Here is a 16,222-nt window from a genome sequence, read left to right as displayed (position 1 = left end):
AGACAGTTAATTCAGCATAACATTGATGCTGTCCTCCTTTGCGATCACCCCAAATTTGGTTCACATATCCTATCTTCACTTGATCATCAGGGTCCTCTAGCTGAATAGGAATGAAACAAATTTGAACATCCGGTACTGTTACTGATGAATTTGATTTGTTGACTTTCAATAAATGTGAGATCAAGTTTATTAACAAATGAACGCATTTCCATTTCAAAATTGAGATTTTTCCATGAAGCTTACAATGTGCAGTCAATTCGGGTACTTTATCCCAGTCTTGATCCCAGCCAAAAATCTGCTGAATGACTCGGTTTTGTTCAAAAACCTTTAATACCTCAGATCCGGCTCTCCTCATCGAGTTGTATCTTCTATCCTTGAATCTTGAACCTGATAGTATCAATCGTAATAGCCTCAAGTTGTTGAATGTTGTGAGGGTTGAGTATTTAAAAAGGTACTCAAGGCTCACTAAGGATGGATAGGTGGGTTTATAATTTTATATAATTATAGGTATATTGCAAATATAAGGTAATTACAATAAAATTATAAAAGAGAAAGGTAAGAGAAATAGGACAGGTCTGGTTTGGATGAGACCAGAATGACTACAGCTAGTTGACTCCTGAAGAGGAGGTTATTTCTTGTAAGAATGAGGAAGCTGGATCCAGGGCTTCCCTTCAATCTTCAAAAGGACTGATTGAAGAGTGATATGAGGTCACAAATCTAGTTGTTATAAAGTCACTAACTTATGGTTGTTCCAAAGGTACACCAACCTTGAGTTGATATAGGTTACTAACCTGTAGTTGTTCAGAAGGTACACTAACCTGTGAGTTGATATAGGTTACTAACCTGTAGTTGTTCAGAAGGTAACTAACCTGATGTTTATTGGAGGGTTACTAACCTGATAGGGTGCTCTACTTAGGGGAAGTAGGGATCCAGAGGATGAAGGATAAGATTACTTTATCTTTTAGTCAGGAAGCTACTTTAAAGATATGAAGTGAATCACTAGTCTTATATTTATAAGACTTTTGATTATGTACTTCAAAGGAACTTTAAAGGGTTCTTTAAAAGATGTGTGTAAAAAAATTCTTGAGGGAAAATCCTTGAAGGCTGAGAGAGGCGGGGTTTATATATCCTCCTCTCCAAACCTACTTGTAGTGATATTTGATTGTATCATCACTGTGGTTTAGGGTTTAATAATTACTATTAATTATTATTATTATTAGTATAACATAATTACATTTACGTGTTATGTAATTTATGTAGTATAAGCATTTTAACTCTTGACACTGAGTTATGAGGTGTAATTGGTATTTTATTACATGTTACATATGTTTTTAAGTGTATATACATATGTAATTGATGTTTGTATATGTTTTATTATATGTTACATGTGTTTTATAAAATGTATGTACATGTAATTAGGTTTATAAGTAAAAGTCTAATATTATAAGTTAGTTTTGGGTACATGTATATGTACCCAGGGCTGACAAATGTGATAGCAATGTCTCTGCTTGGACTTTGTCGGTTTGAATGAACTGAAGCCATGCGAACTGCACCATTGAAGCTTTCAAATTTCTCGGTTGCACAAAGACTTGAAGGACCAAATCGGCGAATTGATTCAACAAGGTGTAGGAGCATATGAAATTTTGGCTTGTTTGACCATCGAGCATTGCTTGATATCAATTCCAATAAAAACCGGCTGACAATCTTTGAAAGGTTCTCTTCATACTTGTGTGTGTTTGTAATCTTAGTCTGTAGTGCATATGAACAAAGATGACAGAGCAAAGTCCAGAGCCTCCGCTTCTCTGGAGTAAGAAATTCAAATAAAACAAATGGAGCGGCTTGGACCACCGCCCGTAATTCCTTACCAACTAAGCTCTTGTAATATGTGATCATCGTGTTAGGCTGAATAGGGGGAACACTGAGTCCATTACAATCAAAAGATTGCCATCTTCCCCGGATCTTCTCGTGTCCAGATTTTGGTATCTCGTCCATAGCTTCACGGTTGAAGTATTTCAAGATACCCAGGAGTATAACATGAAGAGTCTCAACTGGGGTGTCCGAATGACCGTCAAAACCTGTATTTATATAAATTCAATAACACTTTCTCAATGAACTACAAGAATAGCTATTGATTCAAAATGTTATGGTCAGATCAATACGCACCATCCAATCTTAGAAAGGGGTTAAATAATCTGTCACCCATTTCCTCCCCTAGTTTCAACCAAACTTCATAGATTTCTTCAAGAGATGAATCTGCAGAATGCATTTCACCTATCACTTTGATAAACTCAGCATTTAAGCTATCCTGTATTCCCCATTCCTTTGCAAGCTGTTTGATTCGAGATTTCTGTCCAAACTTGTAAACCAACCTCCATAGTTCCTTTGTTCTTTCCGCAGTTTCATGCCAATTGCGTGCAAGACGGTGAGACCTTTGATTCATGTTTTTTTTGTCAGCACACATTCTATCCAACTATCTCCTTACATGATTTAGACACTATGAACTTACAGTATTACCATGATGATCCACACCCAAAAAACCTTCAAGGAATTCTTTAGATTTTTTATCTTCCATTTCATCGACTTGAAGATTGCACACTTGACAAGGGTTTAAAGTCATTGTTGGGTTTACTGTATTAGATATTTCAGCATGCATCGGGGAATCTCCCAGATGAAATAGTACCACCAGCATGACTAGCACTTTTGAGTCCGAACTGGCATCATACGCCTCAAAGCCTTTGGTGTTTGATTCACTAAGATGTCGATTTGTTCTCATTTATCTATCCATCTCAACAAATGTAATCAAACGTGAACTCACTTGATCTTGTCTATTAAATACTCTCCTAATTCCAATGCTGATGCCGTATTTGAGGTGGAATTGAAATGCATGTTGAATTCTTGATTGGTAAGTTTAGGAGGTAATCCTGACAACGTGCAATAAAATGACATGTGCTTGTTCCATTTCTTTGACACATTCCCAGATGTATCATCAGAATACAAGGTTATTGGAACATGTCGTATGACTTTTCCATTAGCTCGTGTTCGCCAAGGGTTTGGGAGATCAACTTGAAATGCTTTGTCTAAAGTATTACCTGTAAATGCAAATTCATGTTTTCAGCCCATTATTGCAATGGAATTGGACACAGTTGAATGAAATCATACCACCGCTTTTCAACACCCCACAATCCTTCAGTAATCTACCATCATCCAACATTATCTCAGTATAACACCTCCTGAAATCCTTCACTTCAACAGTTCTGTATCTATCTGATTCAAATTCAGGTTCATCTAGCATCCGCATTATTATATCACCAGTATCTTTATCTTTTGAGCTATCTATTCTTAAACACTTTGCCATGATACCTTTCTCATTCTGAAAGAAAAAGATTGGTGCTACAATACATCCGTCTGAAAGTTGAGCTGGCTCATATATGTAGTAATGGCTATCTTTATATTCAATCATCTGCACTCTAAGTTTCTTTGACAAACCAGCTCTCCACTTCCATGATTGTGATAGCCGATTCACATGACCGGTATCAGACGACTCAGGAATGCACATCAAGTGTGGCCGTACTATAGGATTAGCTAACTCCTGTAAGTAGGCATATGGAATCATTTATGGATCAATAACTCGTTCCATTGTTAAACTTAATAAGATCAGAAAACAATAACTACTCACCTGCGCCACGATTTCTTGAATGTCCAAGCTAAAGCAAGGATTGCCAAGGGGGCTTGTATTCTGTACAACGTTGAGTCCCAATCGTTTGCGAAGATCATTACGAATTTTACGAACTGATGCCCAGTTGGGTATATTAATCCCACCTATCTTCACTCTCACTCGAGTTATCTCATAGTCTTGACAGGATGTTGTCCGTCTCACTGAACCCATGAACAACAGACCCATAAGATGCTAGAGTTAGATTGCAGAGTTAGCATCATCATGCAAATCATGGTAATGAAAGCGAGTTAATTACCTCTTTCTTTTCAAAAGGGTACCATTTGTTTACTTCTTCATCATCATCATTTTCCAAAGCAAGAGGGATCTCCTCTATTTCCTCATCATCTTCTTCACTGTTGATGCTGTTGTGGTCGTCATCATGGGGAGGTGCAAGGAAGTTTTGCCAGTTGAAAGGTCTTAGATCCTCTTTGTCAGATTCGTTTCCAGTTGGACTGGCAGCCTGAAGCCAAGCTGTCATATCAACTTCATTGGCCTCATCGATTTCGTTTGCTGGTCCAGCATCAGGCACATGAATATCGTCCGCAAGCGCATCCCACCCCACATCATCTGCCACCATCCTACGATCTTCAGCAGTTAAACCAGCTACTCGAATATTCCTTTTTCTCTGAGCTTCTTCTGCACCTTTAACTTTGGATTTGTGAGTTTTACCGTTTGAATGGCCTGCTTTATCTGTGAAACCCCGACCCTTGCAAAGCCAACATTGGAATTTGTTGCTTCCAGGTAGTTTATCGAAATCTATCAACGGATCAAAAAATAAACTTCATTACAACACATAAATCACATATGTTAGCTTACATTTATCGGCTTCTGAAGCCATCTTCAAGGTACTCAATATAGAGGTTTTCTTCAAGAAAGACTTGTACGATATGGATTGTGAGCTTTATCTTTCAGATCTGGATGATTGGAAAAGGAATGTTTTGTTTAAACTGACTCATTCTTGCACAGGATTTGTTGATTGCTTGATTTCCCACAGTCCTCTATTCTATCAATCTTACTTTGTTCAAAACTTGCCACATCAAACTTTGTGTGGTTTTTTTGAATGTTATTTCAATACAAATCTTGAAAACGTGCAGTACAAGGAAATTTTGATAATTAGGATCGGCAGGATGTTCACGATTATTTCACTCCTTGTTTCAAGGAGTGAATATCATTTCTGTTCATCCACATCTAGCTCAACATGAGCCAAAGGTTGGAAAAGTATCCCATATGGATGCGAAGCAAGGCTTAAAATTGATAGAATAGTATTTTGTAGGCATGAAAATGTAGGCGAAAGATTCAAAAAAAGGAAAACAAGCAGTGTTTGAGAAATAAGATTTCAGGGAGAAAAAATCAAACTAAGGTCATCGATACCATGTTTCTCAGCCAATTTTGTCATCTTTTTGCGTGCCTCCTCTGGATAGCCAGTCAATACAGTTCTACAATACTCTTCCCATTCCTCATCATCCATCTCACCACGCAAGTTGTTGACTTGACTGATTCTTTCTACCAAACGTTCATTGATCTGACAAGCACAGCCAAAGCGAGTGACTTTTCCTCTTGATGGGACAACTTTGGCATTTTTGACATCGTAAGTCTTTGCTGCCGAAGTGTGGTGATGAATGTGGCTGGCCCACAGTGCCTCAACAACACCATCACATGCATCGTAATCAACTGTGATGTTGTAGTCGTCCAAATGAAAACTGCCACCAACAACATTTCCTTGATACTCATCGTTTTTTAAAGAGTACAGTTTCCCAGTTTGGCGATTGATACGTGCGAAAAAACCAAAGGCATACTGAGTAATATCGTTGTCGGTATGAGATGCATTGACAAACTCGTCAAAGGTGACAGCGATGTTTAAAGCAAAGACTTGCGCATTAGGTGAGACATAAAATAATTGTCCGGCCCAAGAAGGTGCACCAGTACTCGCGGCAATTTCAGCATTAGATTTAAAAGCATAGGAGGATGATCCAGAAAATTGTTCTGCAAAGAAGTCCTCAATTGCTGGGAGATTTCCTTGACGAGTGAGATCTTCTTGCATTTTCCAAAGCTTTCCACCTGTGGCTGCATTGAAAGCATATGTAGCTGAAAGAGTATGTCATTAATATTGATGCTTGATTGAACATAATTTGAAGAGAAATAAGCTAACCTGCTTTAACAAGCCGGTCAAATCCAGGCCTGAAACCAGCACAATACATCTTGCCATACTTCTTTCGATCAGCTTTAGCTTTTTTGGCAGCACCGTTTGTCTTGCAAAGTCCACGTGCTCGAGTGTGTTTATAGACAGTTGAAATTGAATGGTTGTACTTTTCAAAAAGAGCCACATTTTCAGGAGTTGGCTCAACAAATCGAAAAACCCCTAATAATTGAGAGGTGTCGGCATTGAGACAAACAACGGTTCCATGATAGATTCTAAAAGGAGGATTTTCAAATTTCTTGAAAAAGAGGAATTTTGTTTCGGGTGGCAGACCATATCTTTCAGTGAGCTCAGCAATCTTGGCACTTCGATGGTTGGGTGGTGGGCAATCTTGTTTTTTTTTCTCAGCATTCTTCCGTTTGGTACGATTTTTGCGAGAAAGAATGGTACTCGGAGACTTATGTTTAGGTTTCTTAATCGCTTCATCCATTATTTTAAATCTGTGACACTTGCTCAAACTTTAGCTTCAGGGTTATGCGTCGAGATGAGCTCAAGGTTCGAAGCAGGAGTCTTTGCAAGTGTCACAGTTTAAAACAATGGATGGAGGAAAAAAGCACCTAGAATGCTCTGAACAATGATAATTGGGTTTAGAGGGTGATTGAGATGATAATCAAAAAATCGATGAATTGATTCTCGTGATAGAAGAAGGAATAATTGAAAGATAACAAAACGATGATTTGAAGGAGAATAAATTCTGAATGTTAGTTGTTGATGGATATTCAACAAATGGGACAAAGATTGTTCCCACTCGAAAACATCCTCTATGACTGGGTCAATCTCAAACTGGACCGAAAGGGTCTTGACCTGAAACAACTGTGCCTGCCATGCCCACTCGGTCAATTTTCAAAACGCCCTAACTCCTGGACTTGGTTCCCTGGTTTGTGATACAAGCCGCGGAAACCCTTGGGATTGAAGTTCTTGATCCAAAACGCAGATTGCTCAGGGTGCCCAAGGTCACCTGCTCTATATGGCTACAATGAGGTCCTCAGGTGATCTCATCGTGGGCAGAGCCGATGCGATGTTCACGCGGCGATCGGCGTGGCCAACGTGAATCTGTTCACCACGGATCGCGACGTGACTGTAACGCGGTTTCACCGCTGCTGGCTGCGACATTGCATCCATGCGATTCGAACTCGCACAGCGTTCAACATCGCTGGGTTCCACCTGTGATTCAAGTCGGCAGCTCTGTGAAATTCACGTAGCCCTTCACCGCACCCTGGCAGCCCTGTTTCGCTCAAAGGCTGCCCCGTGGTGTACTCACCCAAACAAGGCCTCCACCGGATCCCCATTCATCGATTCATCTTGATTATCTATCAACCATCAAATCGATATCACCTAATACGCCTGTCAAGATACCGCCACCACCTCGAATCCATAAATTCAATATCGAATTTCAATCAACCACGTCTTGCCCACTTCCACACCTTCCACATTCGCAATCCCTCTTCAGGCCCTATCCTCATTCCATCCATCCGTTTGGCCTTTGAACTCTCGATGAGTGGCTTGACGTTGTAGACTCGACATTCTAGACTAGTCATTTGAATAGTATTTATCTCTGATTTCATTTCATTAACATCAATCGAATCATGGGAGCAGATTCTATAGATCCTGGCGGCCAGATCGAGGTGTTGTGGCAGGCATTGGCTTGGGTGAATGCTCATATGGAGGCTTTTGGGCTTTTGGATTGGTCGTATGACCTCAGGTAAGCGATTTTGTTTACATATTTATATTTTTCTTGCTCATACGACTCCCCCTTATGTTTCTCCCATTGCGATTTTCTCTGGTTCGATTTTCTTTTACTCTCACCCGGGCGTTTGTTTCCACTTCCCTAATTGTGATTATATCCGCTTCTCTATTGTTAGACCTGCCAAATACCTAGCCAGCATGCCTCAAAACATAGCCAAATCTCCTCCTCCCACCATGGTTTCTCCCTATGCTCGTCGTGTGACCCCAAACTCCTTGTCGCGTACCGTCTCAGCCTCCCGTATCACGCCGTTGACTCGTGTCGGTGTTGGAATGGGTTCACGGGTGCCATCGTCTTCCAACCGAGTCGATGCAACTCCAAGATCGCGACCGAAATCCTTTATCGTGCAAGATACCACCAACTTCGATGGCAAGGAGGCGACGTTGAGATCTCACCGACACTGATCAGACGTTTATCTGTACTTCGATGTGAGTTATCAAGACCCGGTTGCTTACACACCCAACTCAAATGCTGAACATGTGGGAAATTGACCGACTTACCCTGTTAGGAGCCACAAAAATCGCCAGACGAGTCCAAGGCTGAGGGCGTGATGTCGTACGCTTGTCTTCACTGTCCGTAAGTGAACATACAGATTTCCATAGCTACACTTATGGGAAACTGACTGTTCGAAACTGACTGTTCTTGCTTATTTGCAGGGTTGTGCTCTCGATTTCCGGCCGGCCCAATTCGAACTTGCACAAGCACAGATGCAAGTGTCCCGGCTTGGCGCTTGCTTGGTACAACCACAATCCTGGAGCCATCAAACCGGAAAGCGATCCGATTGTTGCCGCGGATCAAAAAAAAGAGTTACGAACTCTGCTTGTCGGAGCCGTCATTAGCAAGAATTTACCTTTCTCTATCTTTGAGGGCGTGTTGATGCAGAAGGCCCTTTGTGCTATTGCACCATCGTTTTATTGGCCAGCTCGGATGGCTGTCAAAGCTGATTCCGAGGCTCTTTTCTTGGATCTCGAACGAAAACTCTTGGACGAGATTGCTTTGGTTCCCGGTTCAATTTCAACTGCGACGGATTGTTGGACCAGCGCTGACTTTTCTCATACCTACATGGCTATCAATGGCTTTTTCTTCAACTCGGAAGGCAAATTCTGTCGTCGGCTCCTTGCTTTCAAAGTAAGTGCTCATCTGACCTGATTTTACGAATCAATTTTACGAATTGTAAGCCTGACAAGCCTTATTTCCCAATGTGTCAGAAACTCAAGGGGAAACATACAGGTGACAACCTGGCCAAGGTGTTCTGGAAGGCGCTGGAGCATGTTGGCGCACTTTGTAATCACTACTCCATTACCGGGGACAACGCCTCTTCAAACCGTTCGATGGCAAAACTTTTAGGCGACTGATATTCAACTCTTGGAATCCACTGGCCGTTTGAATCGAGGTTCCATGGCTGCATGTGCCACGTGATCAATCTTGTGGCAAAGGACTTCTTGGACGGTATGGGTCAGCTAACGGACAAGGATCTTGCCAGGTATGAAACCTCGGGCATGGCCAAATCGCGCGCGTCTTTTGAAACTGATGAATTACCTATCACCGGCGACTACAACGTACCTGTCACCAACTCGTGGGCTCAAAACTCTGTTTCGCTATCTCAGTCCTCCCTCGAGGTCCACGGCCCGACCCAGACCCAAAATTCCGATGTCGACCTATCCCATCTGACTAACGAAGAAACCGCTGGCCCAGAAGAGGGACACTTAGAAGACTCGCCAACTGTCCTCCTCACCGCCCGCAAGAAAAAGTCAACAATCGTCACCCGCATCCGTGCCTTGGATACCCACATCAGAAAAAGTCCTCAGGAGCTCGAGTCGTTCATTAAGATTTGCGATGAAGTCCAAGATCCGCAACTTCTTCCCCTCAGCTGCCCTCCTACTCACTGGAATTATTTCTATTATGTCGTAAGTGCCCCACTTTTGGCAAATGCGTCTTTTACCTGTACCAGTCTGACCATACGTTAATTCATTTCAGGTACAACAAACCCTCAACCTCAGAAACTCACTTGAACTCTACACTGCGGACCCGAAACGGACTCACCTGGCCATCTCGAAGGCGGACTGGTCAACTATCGAGTATATGCACCCTGTTCTAGAGATGTTCGAAACTGCCACTCAGATATTTCAATCCAATGATGCAACTAAGCAATTAGTTCTTCCTGTACTCTGGGCGCTTCAGACGGTTTTGCAGAAACACCAGAGTGTTCCAGGAGCTTGGGGCCAAGCTTGCAAACGAGCGGAAGACAAGCTAGTGAAGTATCTCGACCGCGAAGAGTGCAACATGCAGACCTTGGTGGCAACCCTCCTGGATCCTGTCCAGGGAGACTCAATCTTTCGTAATCATCTAGAGGTTGAAGTCCAGGCCAAGCGCTCCCTTCGAGACGAGTACGACCTTTGGAAGCCCAGCCCCACGGAAAGTGGCCGCGAGACCCCTCCTCCTGTTCCTGCTCAGCCAACTAAAACCACCCACAAGAAACTTCAAGAAATATACTCTCTATTGGGTACCTCGGCAATTCAACCTTCAAGCAATTCCAGTCAAGAAATGGACGAAGTAACGCAATACTTACAACGCCTGGATCCTGTACTCCCCAATGAAACGATTGGGGAGTTTTGGGTGGTTACTGATGTTTCATCTTTTCAGCGCGCAGAAAGAACCAAGCTGACCACCGTCCTCATTTCAGCGTATGTCCAAGCCGTTGGGACTACCAGTGTTGGCTCAGATAGCCCTTCAACACCTCACAATTGCGGCAGCTGGCGCATCAGTTGAGAGGGTCTTCTCTATCTCAGGCAACATAGCCGTCCCTTCCCGAGGCCGCCTTGACCCAGAGACGATTTGCCACCTTGTACTCGTTCGACACTGGCTTGCGAATTGGGAGTCAACTGTCAATGTGGAGGATGTAGCTTAGACATGTGGAATTGTTTTGGTCTGCTTTGACTCTGAGTCACGCGTTGTTTTGAATGGGCCCGCCCTTTTTGTCCTCTATTGTTTTTCCCTCTGAACCGAGGTTTAGTTTAACAAATGAATATCCCCTCTCTTACAAAAATATCTAAGAAATTTGAAATACATGACCCTTTGTTATCACCTCCGCAAATAAGTTTGCTACACCGATCCAATTGAGTGTACTCAATACTCATGAGTACACTCGATCTCATCAACAATGAGTATACTCATATTGAGTAGTCTCTCACGTGAGTCTACTCACTCAGTGAGTACTTAGCCACTGTAGTACTTACATACGGGGCCAAGCTGAGTCTTGAACTCATGCCTGACTCTCACATCGTTTGAGAGTGGAGTCCAGCGTCTCTCTGTAACTCACGTGTCTCAGTACTCAAGTGGAGTACCGGGCCAGGTTGCGCGGCAAGTGAGTCGGAGTAGACTCACTGCTGCATCCCTGATACCGCTACGATACCGATACTGGTAAAGTAATTGTGGCAGTGTTGACATTAGGGAGGCACATCTCCCAGCTCCTCAAATCTCATTTTTTTTTGACAAAAAAAACACTAAGATGTGCTTCTCAGGAAGAGCTTTCAATTTTTTTTAAAAGATCTCAAAATTATAAGCAGTGTTTTGATGTAGGTAGATTTGTATCTTTTCTGGTTTTTTAATATGACCAAGTTTATAACGTTCTTAAGTTCAATCAAAAGTCTTGTTGGAATTTGAAATAACCTTTTCATTAAGTTTCTTTAGATCAATCAAATGAGAAAACAACCAAAGTGACAAACTGACAATTTCAATCATGCCTTGCAATATATGTGATCTGGAAGTTGAACAGATGATATGTGATCTGGAACAGAGGAGAAATACCTGGATGAGCACTTAAGTGTACTAAGGATAACAGTATGAAACCATTTGGCTGGCTCTGGGTTAGTTAAGACTGTTTAGGTTTTTAGATGGATTGAAGAGATTCTCACTCAGATAGAGAACTGTAGGACTGAAAACACATCATGGCAACTTGAACAGACTCTTAGGGCCCATTCATTTAAGGAATTTCTGACCAGCAATCACATTCTGTAAATATTTTAATGCAAAAATGAAACATCCACCACCAAATAGACACTTCAAATTTTGTAGAATGTGATTTCTCACCAGAAATTGCTTATGTGAACACACCCTTAAAGACTGTGCTCAGAGGTTCAATTATACCTGCTCAGGATCTTGGACTTGAACCCACTAATCAATGCTCTGATTCCTAGGCTTCTTTTTTTAGCATTATTTGAATTAAAGAAATTATATATCCTACAATCTTAATGAAATTTTTACATTCTGAACACAACAAAATGTAAAGGGAAAACTCATGGTTTTTTTTTCCGATCATCAAAATGTACATTGCATATTGCGTGAGCCCAAAACCAAAACCAAAATAACATCATCAATAGCTCTATAAATCAAAGTGTCTTTCTCATTGAAAAGATTTATTTTTTTTCCTTTTATGAGTAAGTGGTTACTCTATTAAACTTTCACAAATTTTTTAAAATAAATGTAAATCACGTCTGATGCTCATTTCAGGATGATCTTCATTAACTTGATCATTTGAATCTTCATTTCCTGGTTCATCATCATCTTGAATTTCATTTCCATCATGTTCTAAACTTTGATCACGATTTCCTTCCTGATCAGGATTTCTTTCTTGATCTTCATCCACTTCATTGCCCTGATTTCCTCCGATCCCTTCAATCCTAAGTTCATCTTCTCTTTGAGATTCGTAAGCGATTCTTAAATAATCCGAAACAGATTCAGATCTCATGATTTCTAAAGATTCTTCTTCAATCAATACTTTACAATCAAAACTTAGGGAAATCGAATCATCAGGTGTGAGTGAATGAGAATGAGAAAGCGAATGAGAATGTGATGGGGAATGGTATTGGTGTTCGAGAGAAGAGAAAGTCGAACGTCTTTTTTTGGCTGATCTTAGGTTTTGGGATTGGTCGATTGATGATCTTTGGTGAGATGAACTGGTGGCATTAGATGATGATCTGATGTTGAAGGATGATCTTGGGTTCGAAAAGGCTATGATGCTTTCGGTTTGACTTGCTTCTGTTAGTTCAGGTATCGCACTTAATCCTGTATCATTAGAGGTAGTTGTCGTTCGTAGTTCGGTGGATAAGACTCTGGGCATTTCGGTTTCTATTGAACTTAGGTTTGTGGATTGAGGATCATGGGGTTGGGCATCTTGGAGTTGGGTTTGGGATTCTTTTTCGGATGGGATGGTGGATCGGATGGATTGTAAGATGGTGGTGGATGATAATCGATTGGAATTCGAATTCGAATTCGATTTGGTTGAGTTGGGTTTTGATCGATTTATCAATTTGAAACCGATCACGATCATCAAACTGAAATCAAAAACCAGTCGATCAGTGAAATGTCAACATCAAAGAATCTTAAAAGAAACTTGTGCAACTCAACCTCGTTAACCAACTAAGACCTATTAAGATTCGAGTAGAAACAGGTGGATAATAATTCCTCAAAACCTATGGCAAAAGAAATTGTCAAGATCCATTCAACAAAAGACAATGATTTAAAGAAAAGAGAAAAGATTAGGAATTCAAAACATACTGATTGGTGTAAATGATTATGATCAAATAAAACTCTCCAAGCTAAACCGATTCCAAAGTTTTTATTAATGATCAAATCCAAAGTAAAAAAAAATAAAAAACTTGAGATGGTCGAAAATGAGATTAAGATAGCCGCTTGAAGATTAAAATAACTGATTAAAGTGAATGCTAAAGACATCAAACTGATCAAGATTGGTTTGAAATAATGAGTTGAATGGAATTGGTTTGTAAATGATAAGATTGAGATTGATAAACATAAACTTCCTTCAAGGTTAAAGAAACAAAGACCTAAGAGTTCAAGATAACGATATAAAAGATGAGGATGTGGTTGTTGTTTCCTGAAGATCAGAAATAAAAAGAATAAAAATGTGAAATAGTTTGAAAGAATGACGATGGAAGTTAATGCGAGATCTTGTTTCCAATAAGCCGAATATATCCCAGTGATCCCATCAAGTCCAACAAAGTTAACGATCAAAAGATAAAGTGAAAATGAAATCGAAAAACCAAAGCCAAGTGAAGCGATCGATTTCCTTGAAGACTTGTAAACCAAGAAGAAAGTCAAGAAAGTTGAAATCAACAAATGAAAGTAAATTAATAAACTTGAGATCGATCGATTCGAATTCACTATTGTCGAGAAGATCTTCGAGCCATAGACGTGTTCTTTAAACCAAAGTTGATCTTGATTTAAATTCATTTCTTTAAAACTTCATCCAAGGATTCTCAAACCTCATCATCTAATGGTCTTGATACAAATCACTTCTTCGAATCTTGATTGCTAAATAAACCCAAAGACGTGACCTGATCAGATAATGTGTTTTGTTTTGTTCTATTGATCACGTGATCCAAGCGCGATTCTAATTTCTGATGAGGTGATCTATTTTTATTGCAAATGTATTCGATACAACTTTCTTTGAACCGAAGAAAGTTGTTGTACAATTCAACGCGAATGGATTGTACAAAATAAACTCTTAAATTCATCTTTAATTCATTCAAAACACTCAGACTCCAGGGGCCCCACAATTCTTTGTATCAACATGCAGAGCTTGTAAGCCAAAGTGTTTCTTTCTTTCTTATATCCAATGTGATTGCACATAGGTAAGCAAGTCACTTTGGACTAGACTTTTGGACTTTTCTTCATCATTCTTTTAGCACAGAAGAATCTCATGGTGACCGTGTATGATAGTGAAGACTATAGACTAGAGTCTTCGAAGGCTAAATGCGACTTGTCCTAAATCCTCTGGTAGTCTCTTTCTGTAGTTATGTATAGAAATTTCTGTTGATGATGCAATTTCTACTCACGGTGAAGGTTGAAGTTAGGCAAAGCCAAAGAAAAATGTCTGAACCAAGGAATAAGTTACAATATATTTCATCACCCAAACATCAGAGTCCGAGTCGATTGATCATCATTTTTGGTGATAAAGATTACAGTCCGTGCATACTACAAAAGAAATCAACTTATTTCAGTTTCAACGAGATTTTTGATCAATAAATAAGATCTTTGACTGACCCATGGCTGGCACAGTTTGAGGTGTATAAGGACAAGCATAAGATTTTCCAGCGGCGTTAGTACAAGCTATTTGACCCATCAAGAAATCTCAAATCAAGTTAGTTTATCAAGTCAAATCTTACAAATCAAAAAAAGAGGTCAATAGACTGACCAAAGTTTCCAAGTTTTTCGTTATAATCATACATTATACATTTTTGATTACTAACACCTTTGTCTTTTGATCCTATCAATTGACAATTTGGCATCGGAACCCATTTGGTACCTAATGAAATTCAAATCTCTTTGTTGATCAGCTTTACAGGTTTATTTGTATAAGAAGGAAAATCAAGAACTTGGTCTGAGGTACTTACCATTGGGATTATAGGAGCAACTTGTATATACGCAGTCATACTGTGACCTATAAGGTGGAAGTGTAAAACTCACAGCGCACACTTTCGATATGAGCCATCACAACTTCCTGGTCAGTCAGCTTTTGCTGAAGTGACAAGACAAGATGAATTGAGGATGAAAACCACATACCTGCATTTGTGTCTGTGTTACGTATAAATCCTTTAACACACGGAACATATGATTGGATTGCATTCAGATTATCAACCCATAGGGAAAGGAGTAAAAGGAAAATCTTGGGGTAGACGTTACGCATTTGATCTGAGTATGCAAGTCTTCAAACTTTGATTCAGGTAAGTTAACCGGCAAGAATTCACAGCGAGTGAGGTTTGAGATAATCGGCGAGTAAGCGTATCAGAGATCCATGGACTCGGTTCTCATTTATATATGTTGGATGATGTTTGGCACGATAAACTTCATAAACGCACCCTGTTTCAGGACTAGGCTTGAGCACCAATGCGGTTCATCAAGGGTAAATCCTCTGGCATGTGGAGCAACGGACCGGAAAAGTAACGCCACCCACGCATATTTCTTCCTAAGATTGTAGCTGTCTTCTTATGTCTGTGAGAAGTGAGAGGCTGTGAAAGGAGAAATTGATTCGATTGTCATTTTTTGTATAAAACCCTTGTTTAGTAAATATGGACATGTTGTACTTGAATGTTACTTGGATTGGAGTAGATGATCGTTAAGGAAGATTTGAGAACTTCAATACTTGTGCTGTGCAGGATAGCATGTCCTTATATGAGAGCACGACTTTTGATGTATGAGCCTATGAGGGTTTGACTGGGGTGTTTTTCAAACCCGTATAAGTATCTTAATTTTCCTGCGTACAAAACTCACCTTGACCCAAAGAATGCCACATTGATTAGGTCATTCTTGGATAGTGTTAACCAAGGTACGGCTTAACACATAGGTCCATAAGCTAAGGTCTAGGTGGTGAGGTGCCTGTACAGCTGTACAACACACAACTCAGTCGTGGGAAATTCCCAGATCGAGAATTTTTCACCCCCCCGCACCAAGTCACCAAGAACCTTGACCATCCCTGAACTTTCAAAGTATTTATATTACTCATTGAATATTCGAAAATTTAAAATTTAAAAAGTCAAACAGAATAGTT

The 16,222-nt window shown here is 40.3% G+C and overlaps 3 protein-coding genes across 3 annotated transcripts; all 3 read right to left on the bottom strand.

The window, feature by feature from the left end:
• Positions 1–3,944: 3,944 nt before the first annotated feature.
• Positions 3,945–5,913, bottom strand: MELLADRAFT_106886 (uncharacterized protein; the record flags this gene model as incomplete). The annotated part of the gene is made up of 3 exons (XM_007410378.1): positions 3,945–4,471; positions 5,642–5,800; positions 5,865–5,913. 3 exons carry the CDS (start codon positions 5,911–5,913, stop codon positions 3,945–3,947), a joined length of 735 nt encoding a protein of 244 aa, XP_007410440.1.
• Positions 5,914–11,823: 5,910 nt separating this feature from the next.
• On the bottom strand, positions 11,824–12,531 carry MELLADRAFT_71960 (uncharacterized protein; the record flags this gene model as incomplete). The annotated part of the gene is made up of 1 exon (XM_007410377.1): positions 11,824–12,531. One exon carries the CDS (start codon positions 12,401–12,403, stop codon positions 12,128–12,130), a length of 276 nt encoding a protein of 91 aa, XP_007410439.1.
• A 2,083-nt stretch (positions 12,532–14,614) lies between these two features.
• On the bottom strand, positions 14,615–15,361 carry MELLADRAFT_123576 (uncharacterized protein; the record flags this gene model as incomplete). The annotated part of the gene is made up of 5 exons (XM_007410376.1): positions 14,615–14,649; positions 14,719–14,784; positions 14,870–14,980; positions 15,069–15,149; positions 15,238–15,361. The coding sequence occupies 5 exons, from the start codon at positions 15,359–15,361 to the stop codon at positions 14,615–14,617; spliced, it is 417 nt and encodes a 138-aa protein (XP_007410438.1).
• Between the last annotated feature and the right edge of the window lie 861 nt (positions 15,362–16,222).

The sequence above is a fragment of the Melampsora larici-populina genome (genome assembly GCF_000204055.1).
Source record: "Melampsora larici-populina 98AG31 unplaced genomic scaffold MELLAscaffold_20, whole genome shotgun sequence".
In the NCBI taxonomy this organism is placed as follows: Eukaryota; Fungi; Basidiomycota; class Pucciniomycetes; order Pucciniales; family Melampsoraceae; genus Melampsora; species Melampsora laricis-populina.
Note: the sequence above shows the minus strand (reverse complement) of the source record. Positions and strands in the feature narration are given on the sequence as shown.